At 54.6% G+C, this 16,421-nt stretch overlaps 2 protein-coding genes across 2 annotated transcripts in view; one reads left to right on the top strand and one right to left on the bottom strand.

The window, feature by feature from the left end:
* The first annotated feature begins 298 nt into the window (after positions 1-298).
* On the top strand, positions 299-14,768 carry DRP2 (dystrophin related protein 2). Its single transcript, XM_010081922.1, is given in 22 exon segments — positions 299-441; positions 1,260-1,416; positions 2,555-2,675; positions 3,156-3,424; positions 3,932-4,078; positions 4,569-4,647; positions 6,096-6,156; positions 6,557-6,618; positions 6,888-6,962; positions 9,004-9,205; positions 9,408-9,493; positions 10,223-10,380; positions 10,519-10,569; positions 10,571-10,692; positions 10,998-11,109; positions 11,499-11,635; positions 11,925-11,990; positions 12,795-12,860; positions 13,156-13,299; positions 13,940-14,177; positions 14,325-14,430; positions 14,590-14,768. Coding segments are annotated over 22 exon segments (2,643 nt in total). The 5' UTR covers positions 299-394; the 3' UTR covers positions 14,727-14,768.
* Positions 14,769-15,654: 886 nt separating this feature from the next.
* The window catches only part of LOC104467954 (aryl-hydrocarbon-interacting protein-like 1), a gene marked incomplete at its 5' end in the record, with an annotated part of 6,729 nt that continues 5,962 nt past the window's right edge, over positions 15,655-16,421 (bottom strand). Inside the window, one exon of the mRNA XM_010081933.1 lies at positions 15,655-15,677. Within this exon, the coding sequence (XP_010080235.1) occupies positions 15,655-15,677 (23 nt within the window). The remainder of the gene's footprint in view (positions 15,678-16,421) is intronic.

Raw genomic sequence — 16,421 nt, 5'->3', positions numbered from 1 at the left:
AACAAGGGCCAGCTCTGATTTACTACCTAGCAATGAGATAAGTTCATTGCTGGATAACTGAGGAGCACAGAGAACCTGCATTCAACCTTTGCTCCTTGTGCTGCTGGAGCTGGTGCCATATCCTTCCTCCAGGCATGGCCACAAGCTTCCTTGGAGCTGCTAACAGACCCCTCCAGGAGTAGGGCAGCCCCCTTGTGAGTTGAAAAGCCAGGCAGGGTCAGGACAGAGGGAGGCAGGTGTCCCCAGGCAGCTGCCGTAAGCACTGGGCAGTGATCTCTGCATGCAGCGTGGTTCTGTTTCTGCCCAGGTTGAAGCCTTGCAGGATGGTGCAGGACCTTCGTGTGTAGCCCCCCAAGCTCCAAGCAGTGCTGCTGGGCCCCAGACCCCTCTGGAGATGAATCTTTGCTGGAATGAGATCAAAAAGAAATCCCACAGCCTTCGGTAAGAGTCTCTGCCTGGGAGTAAGCTATGGGGCTGGCCTGGCCTTCCAGCCTTGCTTGCTGCGCGTGCTTGTCAGGAGATATTTGAACTTGTTCACCTGATGAGCCACATGAATTCATGGTGACCTTGGCTCTGTTTCCCCTCTTGTCCACAGTTCTCTGAGTCTTTCTCCCTGTGCCAAGAAGCATCCCCTCCATTTCCACCCATCCCATTCTCCTCTCCCTCTTTCACTCTTGCTTGCCTTCCGCTTATTTCTCCATCCTCTGCCACTGCTGTCTTTGCAGCTTGTCTCTTTCTGCCCCACGGCCTCGCCACCACCTCCTGTGCTTGTCCCTTTGCTGGGAGCCCTCCCCACGCCTTCCAGGCCATCAGAGGTTGCAGCTCCACAGCCAGCATGATGGAGAGCGTAACTGGGGCATGTTAATTGTCTACTGCCTCAATGCAAGGCTCCTGGAAGCTGCGCAGTCATGAAAATGCTGAGCCAAGCCCACCTTGTGCTAGCCAGAGCACAGCCCTGACCCACAGGCAAACGCGAAGCAGCTCTGTCCTCTGCCACGGGCTCCAGAGTGATAAATAGCCTCTGAGTTTCCTCTCCCCAGCGCTCTGTGCTTCACCCTGCCTGGCACTGCAACATCTGTGCTGGCTGGGGGTCACACATGGCCCATGCTGAGGGGTGCTGCCAGTCACCGACGGGGTCTTGTGGGTGCCCGGAGGTCACCACCTCCGCTGCGGTGCTGTGCCTCCCCTCCCCTCCCCAGGGAACCTGCTCCTCTCCTGTCTGTCTGACCACTATGCTGTTGTCCTTGCTACCCTGCCAGGGCTCGGCTGGAGGCCTTTTCTGACCACAGTGGGAAGCTGCAGGTGCCTCTCCAGGAGGTCATAGACTGGCTCGGGCAGAAGGATGAGGAGCTTTCAGCACAGCTGCCCCTACGGGGCGATGTCCTCGTGGTGCAGCAGGAAAAGGAGATGCATGCGGTAAGTTCCCTCGCACCTCTCCTGCTGCCATTCACTGCCAAGACGAACCGCAGGTGGCCAGCCTTGCCTGGGACCCCCACCTCATGTCACTGCCCATGCCCACAGACTATGAGTGCACTAGTCCTTACCTGTCTCCATCTCTGCTTCTCGTAGAAACAGAGAGCCCCAGTCCCATAGCAAATACCCATAGCATGTGACAGTCACAGGTTTCAGACAATAAATCTGCATTACAGCCTCAAGTCACCTGCAGGTGCTGCAGCTGGTAGTGGGCCCCATCACTTCTCTCCTAGTTTCGTCCTTATGTCCTACCTCTGCAACAGAGAGAATTGCCTCTCACTGGCCTCTGCCTTCTTGAGGTCCTGGGGCCTGAGGAGGTTGGTTGGTCTAAAGGCAAACCGGTGGTCGGGACATGAGTGATTCATGTGCATTATCATCATATCTGAACCTGGGGTAAGCCAAGACAGATCAGACTTTCCTGCTTTCCTGATCAGAGCATTTCCTTCTTGCTGACGGTGGCTGTTGGGCTTTAGTTGTTTTTACCTTGAAAACAAAACTAAACTGTTGCTTACTTTTGCTATCCCTCATCCTCGCTGGAGCTAGCTACTTGACCAGTGCACAAATAGCCAGTCCAGCAGACAGCACCAGTTGGAGGGGAGGAGAGGACATCCTAAACCAGCCTGCCTCTGAAGTGTCCCTGGCAGATATGCTGCTTTGAGGCATCCTGCTGTTCCCTTCCTTGCTCCTCCAGCAGCTGGACCTGTTGCTGAGCAGCTGGTGGGAGGACTGTTCACTTGACCATGCTCTCTCTCTGCATGAGTGAGGAGCATCTTCAAGCAGCGCCTGTGAAAGCGTCATCAGTAAAGCAGTTCCTCATGTGCAGCCCTGGCTCAACACACCCTTCTGGGCTCACTGTTCTGCCTCCCCCCTCCAGCTAAGCTGCAGTGCAGGAGCCACCTTCTTGCAGGTGGTCATTCATTCCCCAAACTGGAAAAATATTTCACTGGAGACACAGAGATAAGTTAACAGAGAGGTTCGGGCCCTGGAGTGAATAAATCACTGCAGCCCTTGGGCAAGGGGTCAGCAGGAGCACAATTCTCCAGCTCAGCCTGCTGTCTCATCTCTGTGCTCTGCTCTCCAGGCTTTCATGGAAGAAGTGAAGTCTCGAGGACCATACATTTACTCTGTCCTGGAGGCAGCACAGGCTTTCCTTTCCCAGCATCCATTTGAGGAATTAGAAGAACCAACTTCAGAAAGCAAAGGTCTGTGGAGCTCCCCCTTTCTTGTTCTCCCATAGCACAACATAGCTCCTCCTGGGAGTGGAGATGGTTGATGTGGCACAAAGCAGCATGTCAGTGCTCTGCCTCACACCACCATGCACCAGGCTGTTTCCAGTCCTTTGGCCAAAGGTTAGACCGGTGCAGAGCAGTGCTTCTGTCCTGGGTGAAGGCAGAGGTTTCTGGTGCGGCACATGAGGGGGTGTATCTCATGAGACAGTATCAGACATGCTCTGGGGTGTAGGTTTTTAAAGGGCAGAAGGGCAGGCTGGAGGTCTGTGGGCAGGCTGGATACCTAGAGGTGCAGAGATGGATACTGTTATCGCTTGGTTTCTCTCCTCTTTCCAGTTTTCCCTAGATCTTTTCATCTCGCTTTTCACTGCCCTCTATCCGTCTCTTGCCCACTCTCCTCTGGGCTGGGCTCTCATTTTTGCTGTCCATTCCCCTTCTACTTTGCCTTCACAGATGTCTCTCCGCGGCACCGGATCCAAAACATCAGCCGCTTTGTCTGGAAGCAGGCAAACGTGGCCAGTGAGCTGTGGGAGAAGCTCACGGCCCGATGCGTGGACCAGCACCGTCACATTGAACGGACACTGGAGCAGCTGCTAGAGATTAAAGGGGCCATGGAGGAACTCAGCACGACACTGGACCAGGCTGAAAACGTGCGCGAAACCTGGGAACCCATTGGAGACCTCTTCATTGACTCTTTATCAGAGCACATCCAGTCGATCAAGGTACTTCTGGCTCTGAGAAGGCTCCAGCCTTCGACCTAGAGGTGATGAGATGCTGCTTCCCAGGAGGGCAATGCTGCTCATCCTGACTTCTCAGTCCAATGCAGCTTTGTTACTTGGTGTCTCAGGGGCCAGGTCCTCCCTCCAGCAGGCCCCTAGCTTTGTGAGGGGATTTGACCCTCTGTGTCCTGAGCAATTGGCTGTGCTGAGCACCATGTCATGGCACAGACCTTATACAGGTACAGCTCAGCACAGATGAGCCATTGTCCATGTCCCACTTCTCAGGAGATTTGAGTAATCTCCAGCCTGGCTGGTTTGTTTTGTTTTGTTTTGTTTTGTTTTGTTTTCCCGCTAAGGTACCTTGTGGGAGGGTTAGTCAGCAGTGTCTTGCCAGACACTAGCCCACCCTACCTTGTAGCAGAGGAATCAGATCCAAGTCCTCACCGCTTGCCTGCTTCTTTTCCTTCTTCCCCTGCCCTGTGCCTGTTCTCCCTCGCCATGGGACTCCAGCTGTTCAAAGAGGAGCTCTCCCCCGTGAAGGATGGGGTGAAAGTAGTCAATGATCTTGCACACCAGCTTGCCATCTCAGATGTCCACCTGTCCATGGAGAACTCCCGTAGCCTGGAGCAGATCAACACACGCTGGAAGCAGCTGCAGGTGGGAAGGAGTCAGGACCAAGCACTGCAAATAAACCACAGGCAGGAGGACACTGGGGAAGGGCTGTCACTGCTGAGCTTCAAGGACAATAAAGTAAGGCTTGTCATAGCAGGGTTCCTGGAGGAGGAGAGCATCAGTTCAGTGTGAGGAGGGTGGCTGGTAAACCTGTAGAGGTCTTTAGCAGGAAAAGGCAATAGGAGGAAAAAAGGATGCTGTCTGAGAAGAATCAGGATCTGAATGGGGGGGTCAGTACCAGCTTTGGCTTTGTTGCTGGCTGTGAAAATATGGATACAGGTGAGCTGCAGATGTGGCCTGGGAGGAGGTGTAGAGGGCTGAGTGGACTGGTGAATGCAAATTTCAAGGCAGGTGAGAAAGGAAGAAGACCTGTGTGTTGGGGCATATCTGAGTTCATCCACAAGCCTTCCTGAATGGTGCTTCGGTCTGAAATGCCTGATGGGCTGCCATTTAATTCTTCTGTACCATTCTCCAGGCCTCCATAAATGAACGCCTGAAGCAGCTCCAAGACGCCCACCGGGACTTCGGACCAGGCTCCCAGCACTTCCTCTCCTGTACGTGAGTGAGTCCTCCTGGCTTCCCGCTGTGAGGCTGCCTCTGCAGACTGGCTTAGCATGGGCTGTGGCACAGAGGAGTGGAGTGCAGGCTGCTATTGCTGAGCCCAGAGCCTCCAGGGTCAGGCACACAGCTAGAAAAGGGCCCAGGACGGTGCCTTGTGCATGGGAACCACAGGAGGAGGCATATCTCAAAGTTAGGGTTGTGCTGTCTCACCTGCTGGGACACGAGTGTGGTTCCCCTTCAGAGCACAGAGCTGTGACACTTGCGGCAGCAGCTCCCAGGTGATAATGGGACTGTGCCAGCCTCAGAGACTGGGCGGGCAAGACAACAGATGGCAGAAAAAGGCAGTCCCCCATATCCTGTGTTAATCATTCAGAGGCCAAAAATGCACATGTTAAGGAGGTTTTCATTGATGTGGGAGGCAGAGGAATGCTGTTCCTGCAGACCTGAGCTGCTGCTGGCTTGATCTGCAAAGAATGGCAGCAGATGATTCTGTGCTCGGAGTCTGGGGTGTGTCCTTGGAAATGCTGAGCCCTGAAGCATCTCCAGATGTCAGTGGGGTTTGCTGGCCTGTGTTTCTCTCCTATTTGAAAGGAAGAACGACTTTTCCAGTTGCTGAAATTGATAAGCTGCCTGTGACAAGGGAAATAGCTGAGGATCATGAAAGGGCTTTCTTCCTCTAGATAAAAAACATAGGGTGGCAGGCAACATGGGATGTGTCCTCATCTTCGCAAGATACTGCAGCTTGACACACAGAGCATGAGTAATGGTAAGAGCAGATGCTGTGGGTGCCCAAGCCTGGCCATAACAGGCAGTGCTGTGTGTGAGCCTGAATCCTAGCTGCTGTGAGCCCTGCCCACTGGTGACTGCAGTGTTGCCTTGGGGAGGGACTCTTTATCAGGGAGTAGAGTGATGGGGTGAGAGTAGCGGGTTTAAGCTGAAAGAGGGTAGATTTAGATTAGATACAAGGAAGAAATTCTTTACTGTGAGGGTGGTGAGGCACAGGTTGCCTAGAGAAGTTGTGGATGCCCCAAGGATGTGCTCAAGGCCAGGCTGGATGAGGCTTTGAGCAACCTGCTGTAGTGGAAGGTGTCCCTACCCTCGCAGGGGGGTTGGAACTAGCTGGTCTTTAAGGTCCCTTCCAACTGAAACCATTCTATGATCATCAAAAGCATCAGGAAGTGTCTCTTCCGGAGTTCTGAGCTCAGATTCAGAGCCCGTGTCTCGAGAGATGCAATATGCCACTGACAAGACCAGCAGTCTTGTGACTTTCTTGTAGGCAACATCTACTTGACTGCTCTTGCACCCTTGGTGGGTGATTTAGGAAGGCACAGCCTCTTTAGAGGCTCCCACCTGCTGGCACAGTCCTGCTGGGCTCTCATCAGAAACAGCATTAACCTGAAAGTGGTCGGTGTTGATCTGACATGTGTCTCTCTCCTTGCAGCCTCTGTCCAGGTCCCCTGGGAGCGAGCCATTTCCCCCAACAAAGTGCCATACTATATCAAGTAAGTGTGCTCCCAGTTGCAGCCCATGGTCTTCTCTGGCCCAGTGGGAAAGGAGTTGAGGACCAGTTGGGAGCAGGGGGCAGTGAGCAGATTGGTCTGAGCACTGACCTCCCCCGAAGTGTGTCACCCTCAACCTGGCAGAGCCAGGCTTTCCACTGGCTGCTGAGGTGCCCAGATGAGGGGGGATGCTGGCTGGAAGGAATGGGGGCTGTCAGCGAGTGGGGACATCCTCCATGCTGCTGTGGCTGTGGAGGGTGCTCATTGGGGTGAAGCAGCCCTAGCTGCTCTGCAGGCACTGGGGGACTCGCTCCCAGGACCGGACAGGTCCTTTTTTTTAATCTCTCATGGCAGCTGCTTGGTTCCCAGATTGACACTTGGTTTCCATCTGTTTTCCTTCCAGCCACCAGGCCCAGACAACATGCTGGGACCACCCAAAGATGACGGAGTTGTACCAGACGCTGGGTAAGGAGGTTGCCATTTGAGTAGCATCCACCTTTTTGCAGCATGGGGTGCTATGTGAGATCCTCCCAGCCCACCTGCTCCCCTCTGTGGCACAGGGCCCCCCAGAGCAATGGGGTGTGACCTTCTGCCAGCCTCTGCCCTACCTCCTCCTAGACACACTCTGCTTCTGCTGGTGGGGTTGGTGTCTGGGAACTGCAGCTGCTGCTTCCTGCCCTGGCAATAAAGAAGTCGAGCTGCAGTTTTATTCTTCTTTTCCTGTGTTATTGCAGCGGATTTGAACAACATCAAGTTCTCAGCATATCGGACGGCTATGAAGCTACGACGGGTGCAAAAAGCCCTGCGATGTGAGTGGGGGAAATATTTCCCTCCTGCTGGGTCTCCCTCGATAAAGGCATTAAACCAACACAAGCTTTTATCAGCACATCAAAGGCAGGAGCCCACCAGGGGACAGGTAGCTGAGGCAAGAGACAGTAGGAAGATGAGCCTGTGAGTGGGAAGCTGAGCAAATCAACCAGTGAGGTGTCTGTGTCAGCACCTTTCTTAGCAGGCTTAGGGTAGAAATGCCTCAAGGGCAGGAGTTAATCAAAGGGATTTGAGAATGAAGTGGTCCAGCTCAGAGTTACAAAGCTGTGGAACCAGGCAGGGGCTCACCCAGGAGCTCTGAGGGAGCCCAGAGAAGCTGTGGATGTAACTGAGAGCAGAAGCCAGCCTCTCTGGCAGGGGCAGTGAGGGCCCCACTCAGGAGGAAGGGAGCCAATAAACCTGACTTCTGCACTGTTGGTAAAACTCTAGTTAAAACAAGGATTATTAGCCAGGTGAATATGATGTGATAGAAGTTCAGCATGATCCATGGCTCTCCGAGGGGCAGCTGCTCCTTGGAAACTGCTGATGAGTTTCCAGGGGAATCGACAAGCAGGTGGATGGGAATCTGATAGATGCAGCATCCTGGGCTGCTGGAGAGCTTTTGGCAAGGTCTCTTGCCTAAGGCTCTGTCAAAATTGAACAGCTGGGGGATGAAGGAAAAACCACCTCCTGAATTAATTGTTCCCAACAGGGAGGAGACGCAGCCAGGTGGCAGTGGGGTCCCAGGTAGACCTGTGCTCCTTGATGTTTTGTGAAAGGCCTGGAAGCAGGCAGTGAGTGAGGGTGAGAGGAGATTTGGTACTAGGGGGAGTTGAACCATGGCTGCGGAGTAGTTTTGTGACACTGTGGTGACCAGGCTGTCCCACACTCAGGGACATTCAGAGCTGATAATAGTGCAAATGGGGAAAAGCAGTAGGTAGCTTTTGCTGTGCTGCAAAGATGTCCATGCAGCAGCAGCCACAGAAACAGCAGGCATGGTGAGGAAAAGGGCAGAGAGCAAAGCAGAGTCCTTCCATGTGCTGTTGTGCATCTTTGGTTGCCCGTCTCTTGCATCTCACATGCTGCGCTGGTGTGGCACCTTCTTCCCAGCCCAGAAATGATGTGGAAGAATGTGAATAAGTGTTTCTTATTCAAGACATACTTGAGAAGGGCAAGGAGGCTGCCAAGGCAGCTTCCCCATGACAGGAGGTTTGTTGGAGTGACTGGCCATGTAGGAAAGAGGCAGTGTGAGGCACATCAGAGCCATATGCATTCATGGGCGGTGTGGACGCGAGGGTGAGCAGGAGCAATACTCACTGGTGTGTGAATTAGGGGTCCCCAGTGCAACTGTCATCAGCTTTGACAGGGGAAAGGAGGACCTTCCCACAGAAAGACGTTACAGTGTAGAAATGGCACATGACCCCCCCCAGGCACTTGAGAACATAAATGGTTTCAGAAGTGGAAAGACTTTCAGGAAAGAAAGATTGCTGGCTGCTGAACATGGTACATGCACATACAACCTTTGGCCATAGAAATCTGGAAGCAGAGCAGCCAGGGTAGCTCACGCTGTCCCAGCCTGAATGGTTTGTGCCTGAATGCCTGCTGCTGGTCAGAGCTGGAGGCAGGACTGCTCCAATCCTGGACAGCTGCTCATAGGCTCTGTGCGGCTCTGTGCCCCTCTCCTCCCTGCACCAGCTCTGCAGGGACTTGGCACATGCAAAGGCTGGCTCTGGGCACCTATGACTCTGCACGGAGCCTTTCGTGGGTAGTGTTTTTGTGGTCATGGCTAGCTGCAGCAACAGGGAAGGAAGGTCACACAGAATGGTGGCTCAAGTTGATTATAGGTGATGTAGATATTCTGGGAGTGGTTTACAGGTGGGAGAGCAATTCTGGGAGCTGTGCCCATCCTGCCAGCATCTTTCCCACTGCAGTGGAGCTGAGGCTGCCCCAGATCAGGGCAGGGCTGCATCTCCCTCCTCTTGGTTCTCACCTCTCCCATTTTCCTCTCTACCTCTGATCCACCTGCCTGTGCTTTCTGTGCAGTGGACATGGTGACCCTGGCCACAGCCTTGGAAATCTTCAGTGAGCATGACCTGCAGCCCAGTGACCGGTCAATGGACGTGGTGGAGATCATCCACTGCCTGACTGCCCTCTACGAGAGGCTGGAGGAGCAGCGGGGCATCCTGGTGAATGTGCCACTCTGTGTGGACATGAGCCTCAACTGGCTGCTAAATGTCTTTGACAGGTACTGGTCCCTTGGTGTCCCCCTGAGCTGTGGGGCTGCTGTGCTTAGAAGGAAACCTCTGTGCTGCTCTTCCAGATGGCAGTGCTGCAAAAAAGCCCTGGCCACTAGTGAGGAGGCTGCCTGGCATGGGCTTGCCTTGCTGACGCTCCTGCATAAAAAACTCCAAGACACTTGCAAACCTGTGCAATATCTTTCCTTGCAGTGGCCGGAGCGGGAAGATGAGGGCTCTCTCCTTCAAGACGGGCATTGCATGTCTATGTGGGACAGAGGTCAAGGAGAAGTTTCAGTGTGAGTCCCCCATCTCCCTCCTCCGGGGCCTGATGTCGAGTAGCCTGGGGAAAGCGGGAGTGATTTTGTTTCCTGGCGTAGCCCTTATTTGCCCAGAAAGAGCTGAGAAACAGCTTTGCTGCAGTGACTAATCTGCATCACGGCCCCTCCCTCCCCTCCCAAGCCTACGCCACCTAAATTAGGAGGCATTTTTGCAGACTGGTGCTGTGGTGATCTTGCTTGCATGACACTATAAGGAAGAGTGCAGAGAAGGTAAATAGCCAACAGTCATCCAGTGCTTCCCCGAAGAAAAAAAAAACTGGGGCTGCATGTCTGAGAAGTAGGTTTCAGACAAATTAAAGGAAGCCCGTTTCCTCACTGTGTTTTGACCATGGTGCTCTCTGCCATGGGATACTGCAGAGGTGTTAGCATAGAAAGCAGCCAGGTGGTTAAATAAATGGACTGGGCAGAGTCATAAAGGGCAAGCCATCTGTGGCTGTTGAAGAAGTGATGTATGTAATCTCTGTCTCAAGAAGACCCTAAACTCCTGATTATTGGGAGATGGAAGGATACTGGTAAAGATTATTTAATCATAGCTCAGTTTTCCTTCTTATTTGAGCTCCCTGACGGACACAGTTGGCAGGGCCCCTGGTCTGATCCACACACCGGTCCTCCATGCCTGCATCCTGCCTGGTGTGTTGGGACATCAACTGTGTCTCTAACGGGGCTGCGTGTCCATCCTGCCAGCAGATCTCTTCAGCCAAGTGGCAAATGCCGGGGGACTATGTGACCAGCGGCACCTTGGCATCCTGCTCCATGAGGCCATCCAGGTCCCGCGCCAGCTGGGGGAGGTGGCAGCATTTGGAGGCAGCAACGTGGAGCCCAGCATCCGCAGCTGCTTCCGCTTTGTGAGTAGGGTGCCATGGCCCATGCCATCCCCTCTGCAGCAGCCGTGCTGGGGAGAGGCTTCCAGAGTTGGCAAGGAGTTTGCACCTCGTCACAGCTGGGTCCCAGCTCTGAGCAGCCTTTTCCTTTCCCCTCCCCAGAGCAACGGGAAGCCTGCCATCGAGGTGTCCCAGTTCCTAGAGTGGGCCAAGGGCCAACCGGGAGCCACAGTCCATGGTGTGGCTCGCCGTGCTGCACCGGGTGACCATGGCTGAGCAGGTGAAGCACCAGACCAAGTGCTCTGTCTGCCGGCAGTGCCCCATCAAGGGCTTCAGGTAGGGGTTGTGATATGGGAGCTTGACCCCTGAGGGAAGTGCATGGTGTCCCGCAGGAGGGGGCTGAATTTTCTCTGTGCTGTTGGGGGAACCTATAGCTCTGCAGCAGCAGTATTTCAGGCAGGTCAGACCAGGTTGCAGCAGAGGGGAAGGGCAGGATGCTTTTCTGGGGACTTCAGCCATGAGCACTGTGGGTTCAGTGGGGTGTGAGAGCAACACAGACTACCTCTGTCCCCTGCTGAGCTCTCCTTGGGCTCCAAAAGGATGACTCTCATTGCCTCCCTCTGGCCTCTTGATCTCTCCAGGTATCGGAGCCTAAAGCAGTTCAATGTGGATATCTGTCAGACTTGCTTCCTCACCGGGCGAGCCAGTAAGGGCAACAAGCTGCACTACCCCATCATGGAGTACTACACCCCGGTATGGAGCTGGGCTGGGAGGGTCTTCGCTCAGAGCAGGTCCTCATTGATGGCAGCAGCCTTGTGATGGTTAGGCTGGTGCAGCCCCAGAAGTGGATCCCTTGTATGTTTTTGTTCCCCTCCACATGCTGGAGGTTGCCTGTGTCCCTGCTATTCTGGGCTCGTGGTAAGCAGGACAGATGGCATCCACTGATGCCCAGCTTGGCTTGTGCCAGGCACTGTGACAGGCTGTCAGAGCTGCTGTGTGCCATCCTTGCTTTCTCAGTTGTGTCTGCCTCTTCCTCCATGGAGCTCGTGCCCAGCCTGAAGGGACTTCTTTCCTGAGAATGCTGACCTGTGGTCCCCCACTTTTCATTAAGCGGCACCTTGGTAATGTGCATGTCTCTGCAGACCACGTCCAGTGAGAACATGAGAGACTTTGCCACAACGCTGAAGAACAAGTTTCGGTCCAAACAGTACTTCAGCAAGCACCCACAGAGGGGTTACCTGCCTGTCCAGTCCATACTTGAGGCTGACTTCTCCGAGATGTGAGTTGGCTGGGCCCTGGGCTATGCCTTTTGACCCTGCCTGATAGGTGGGCTCCACAGACGGGAGCAGCAGCTCAGCTGCAAGACAGGGGTCCCATGGGAGGGTTGGAGGGATCACATGTGCTGGGGGTAATACAGCACCTAGTTCTTGGGGGAGCAGAAATTTCAGTCTCCATCTCCAGCCTGTCCCTGGCTCTTCTCAGCCCAGGCGAGACCAGGGCAGACTCTCCAAGCCCTAGCTTTGAGCAAGGACTTCTAAGCCTTGCTGACCAGTGTCCATCTCTTCCAGACCAGCCTCCTCCCCGATGTTACCGCACGCCGACACCCACTCCCGGATCGAGCACTTTGCTAGCAGGTATCACCACTGGGAAATTCTGTCACACCAGGGCACAGAGCATGACTCCAGTGGGTGTGGAGGGGTTTCGGGGCAGACATGGTGAGCTCCTGCTGCCCACAGCCCCCTCCATGCTACCCAGCATGCTGCCTAGCCGGCAGAGCTTGGCTGCAATGGCTCAGTGCCATTGGAACAAAGCAGCTGCAGGGCCAGGCAAACCTGCCTGCACCACTTTGCTCTTCTCTGAGACACAGCTGATGCCATGCAAATTGGCAGCACACACCATGCATTTGACAGCAGATGTCTTAGTGATGAAGCAGCCTCCACGTACCCTCCTGCTCTTCCCAGTATGAGCTGCTGGTTGGATTCTCACCTGGCAGATCCCTCAATGTCTTGCTCTGCCTGTACACTCACCAGTGCTGCTTGCACCCTTCCCACTGCTGCTGCCCTGTATTTTGTAATGCCTCTGCCCTCACCACAGCTCCAGGCAGAATGGGGACCCAAGGAGCCCAGAAACCTGTAGCTTAGGCCCTAGGCTGGAGCTGGTACGCATTCACTACTTTCCTTTACTTATGGAAGAGGAGGCTGAGCTGGCTGCATGGCAGCAGCCCTTTATTCCACAGACTGTCACCCCAGAGCAGCAGTGTCTTTTGTTTTCTAAAAAGGCAAACTCTCTAGAGCCTGTAAAGGGGGGCAGACTGGTTTGGGCCAGCTGGGAGACCCTGCCAGAGAGGGGTCTTGCAGGGGCTGCCATAAGTAGGGTGCACTCAGCAGACATTCAGGGTGTTTCTGACCGTATCTCAACCTGTTTCCTCTTTCCTCTAGGCTTGCAGAGATGGAAAGCCAGAACTGTTCCTTCTTCAATGACAGCCTGTCCCCTGATGATAGCCTGTGAGTTCTGCCTCCTTTCCTTCCTCCTCACCTCCTTCTGAGTCAGGGCTCCAGTGGCTCCATCCCTGCTTAGCCAGGGCACAGAAATGCTTTCCTTACAAGCTCCTTTGAGTCAGAGGCTCTTGGGCACCCTCAGCTACCCAGGAGTGCTGAGCACATCTGAGCTCTATAGCTGGTGCAGCCAGAACGAGTTCCCATACAAAACCACTCCCTCCAGGCTGTCCTTCGCGAAGGGCACACAAATCCCTTGAGACTGTTGTTCTTCACTAAGGTGTTTCTCCACCTGCTGCAACAGGGATGAGGACCAGTACCTGCTGCGACATTCCAGCCCCATCACTGACAGAGAGCTTGGGGGCAGCCAGCAGGTTCCAGGAAGCCTCAGCGTGGATGACAAGGGAGAGCTGGAGCAAATTCTGTCCCACTTAGAGGATGAAAACAGGTAGAGGCATGGGCAGCTCTGAAAGTGGGATTTATAGTCTAAGGGGAAGGGGCTGGAGGAGCCTTGCAGAGCTCAGAGTGGAGCCAGGGGATAGCTACTGGGGCTGGAGGAGGGGAGCTGAGGAGCTGAGAGGGATGGTTTGGATGGTGTCTAGGCTGAGCTCCTTCTTGGGAGCACTCAGTGAAGGTAGGCTCTCCAAGAAGGAGAGAAGACTGCTCCCCAAAATATTCCTGCCCCCATCCTCAGAACCTGTTGCCTTCCTGAATCCCAAACTGGTTGAAGTGAGCCCAGGGCACTGCTGGCTCTCTTGTCCCTGAGCCCCTTGCAACCAGTGGTGGTGGTGCTCTGGGCAGGGCAACTCAGCTCTGGAGGAAGTTATGTTTTCCCTGCCCTTGTTCTCAGCCTCTTAGGAAGCAGTCACATGTATTTTTGTACCCAAGTGGGGTAGAGCTGCGGGCAGGTCACCCTGCAGTGCAGGGACAAAGTCCAGGAGCATGCTGGTCCTCAAACTTCACATGCAGCAGAGCCTCCAGGAGCATTCTGTCTCAGAGTCATGAGCCATCCCCAGTGAGCAGCTGTCGGGTGTTTCCAGCAGTCTCTAGAAAGGAGAGCGGTGATGCTGACCTAGGCTATCTTTCAGGATCCTCCAGGGAGAATTGAGACGTTTGAAATGGCAGCATGATGAGGCAGTGGAGTGTCCAACCTTGGCTACGGGCTCCCCTGAATCAGTGCAAGACCCCCATAATGATGAGCTCCTGGCAGAGGCACGAATCCTCCGTCAGCACAAGAGCCGCCTGGAGACCCGCATGCAGATCCTGGAGGACCACAACAAGCAGCTGGAGTCCCAGCTGCACCGGCTGAGGGAGCTGCTGCTGCAGGTACTTTCAGAGCAAAGATTCAGGGAAGCAAGCCCATCCTTGGGGTGGGCTTTGCCATAACAGAGCTGGGGCAGTGGCAGAAAAGGATGGTCAGAAGGCTGGGAGGATGAGAACAGAGGATTGTGACAAACCCTCTTCTCTCTCCAGCCTCCGGCAGAGTCGCCAGCCTCTTCCTTGGCTTCATCTCCACATCAGTCTGAAGGCAGCCAGGCAAAGGAGAAAGAGCGCAACACCCCTGACACTGAAGCTGCAGGTGAGGATTGGGGTTGGGCTGAGCTCTTGGTCCCATTCCCTTGGTTCAATGCTGCAGGAAGCTGCCTGCACCCTGCCATCCTGCAGAGATGCTGGCCAGTGGGGTGGATGCTCAGACAGCCTGCTCACCACCCCACCCCCCACCCTTTTCCCGTTGCAGATGAGGTGGAAGCCAAAACCCAGGAAGTCAGTGTGTGCCTGGAAGACATCATGGAGAAGCTGCGGAACGCCTTCCCCAACTCTCGAGGTATTCGAGTGAAATCCCCCTCTCTGGCCTCTTACTGCTCCCTCAGATGAGGTTTTCCCCATGGAGCCCTGCCCCGATCCCAGCTTCCCTGCGACAACTGGTCCCCAACAGTGCCTACAGCCAAGAGCTATGCTGCCACAATGCTGCTGGGACTGATGTGTGGCCTGGGTGCAGAGATGATGATGAGGTTTCAAAACTGCAAGGAGAAGTGATCAGAGCTGCCAAGAGTATGGACCGACTACAGCCCCCCAGATAAGCTGCAGAGCAGCATCCTGACCTGCCTGGGACCTTGCAACCCCACGGGGCTCCCCACTGCAAAGACAGGCAGACCTGCCAGCATCAAGTCTGTGGCAATCACCTTGAGCCACCTCCTCACTTCATCCCTGTCCAGACCTCTCTCCAGGAGAGGTCGAGGCCCCAGTTACCTAGTGAGATGGAAGCAATGGTGCAAGCTCTCGGAGCTGCTTATGGATGGCTCTTCCCAGCAGGGATGGGGACTGGGGGATGAGTGTGTGGACGACGCTCCACTCACCCAGTGGGGTTTGTTGCTGATCTTTCTGCTGTCCCTGTGTTCCAGCCCAGGAGCAGCAGCACTCGGTCCCTCACCCAGGCTGCCCGCGCACGTGATAGGTGGAGACATTGCTTGGTGCCAGCACTAACACGAGGTTATCCTCCTGCCTCTACAGCAGCCCTGTTCTAACCAGGTGGCTCCAAGTCCTATTTTCCTGACCTCTCAATTTCTCTTTCAGGTATGACCTCCCTTATCTAACACCTCCTGTGAGCCAGAGGTTTTTCCTAACCAGCTACCTGGCTGCTTTCCTCCCCCTCCTCTCCCTGCCATGCTCCCTGTTCTGCGGCAGGCCTCGCACAGACTCCCTCTGAGCCGGTCGTGCAGGATGCTTGCCAGCTCCAGAAGATCTCAGGGGAACATAGGTCATGCAGGTGTGGGACTGTGGGCTCCGCAGGAGGCTGGCTCGGTCACTCGCCCACAGTGTCCAAGCCTGAGTGGAAAGGTTCAAAAGAAAGAACTGAAGCTGTGAAAGCTGCCTGTCTTCCCTGGCACTCACAGGCTGCTGCCTTTGACTGCAACCCTCAGAGGATGCAGAGCTCAGCATCTCACTCCTCTTCAGTTGTGCCCAGGGGCCTACAGGTTTATGGGCACCAAAACACTCCTGGAGCCACCCAGTTTTTAAAAAAAACTCTTTCTAACACCATCCAGCTGTCAGCCATAAGGCACTGAACTCTCTCTGTCACCTGGGGCTCTGCAGCCAGCCAGGCACATACCGTCTGGTGAGGAGAGTCTGTGAGGTTTATGGAGTAGGGATGAGTCCGTGTTAGAGCTTCAGCCCAGCTAGGAGCCTTATCTTGAGAGGGTCTTTATAACAGAGCCTTACCATTTGATTTGCATATATTTCTATATACTATATATACATGTTCTGTACTTAAATACTCTCATGGATTTACTCCATTAAATTCTAACAGTGTAAGTGCAGCTGCCCTTCACTTTCAGTCCAGACCAACATCTGCTCCTGCAGGGACCAGTACCCTCCCTATTGCTGGTGCTGCCTTGGAGCAGGGCGGCTGCGAGGGGAGCTCAGAGGAGGGCTGGGCTGGAAGCAGGTAATTCATCCCACCTGTTTTTCTGGGGAGCTGTGCCTTTGCCATTGCACAGAGAGCCTGTCCTGCCTGGGCCCAGCTCCATCCTTGGGGAGCCTTGGCTCCTGTGGCCGCCCATCCCCATGGTG

Source organism: Pterocles gutturalis, unplaced genomic scaffold (genome assembly GCF_000699245.1).
Source record: "Pterocles gutturalis isolate BGI_N339 unplaced genomic scaffold, ASM69924v1 scaffold23036, whole genome shotgun sequence".
Lineage (NCBI taxonomy): Eukaryota > Metazoa > Chordata > Aves > Pterocliformes > Pteroclidae > Pterocles > Pterocles gutturalis.
This window is presented reverse-complemented; position numbering and strand designations above follow the sequence as displayed.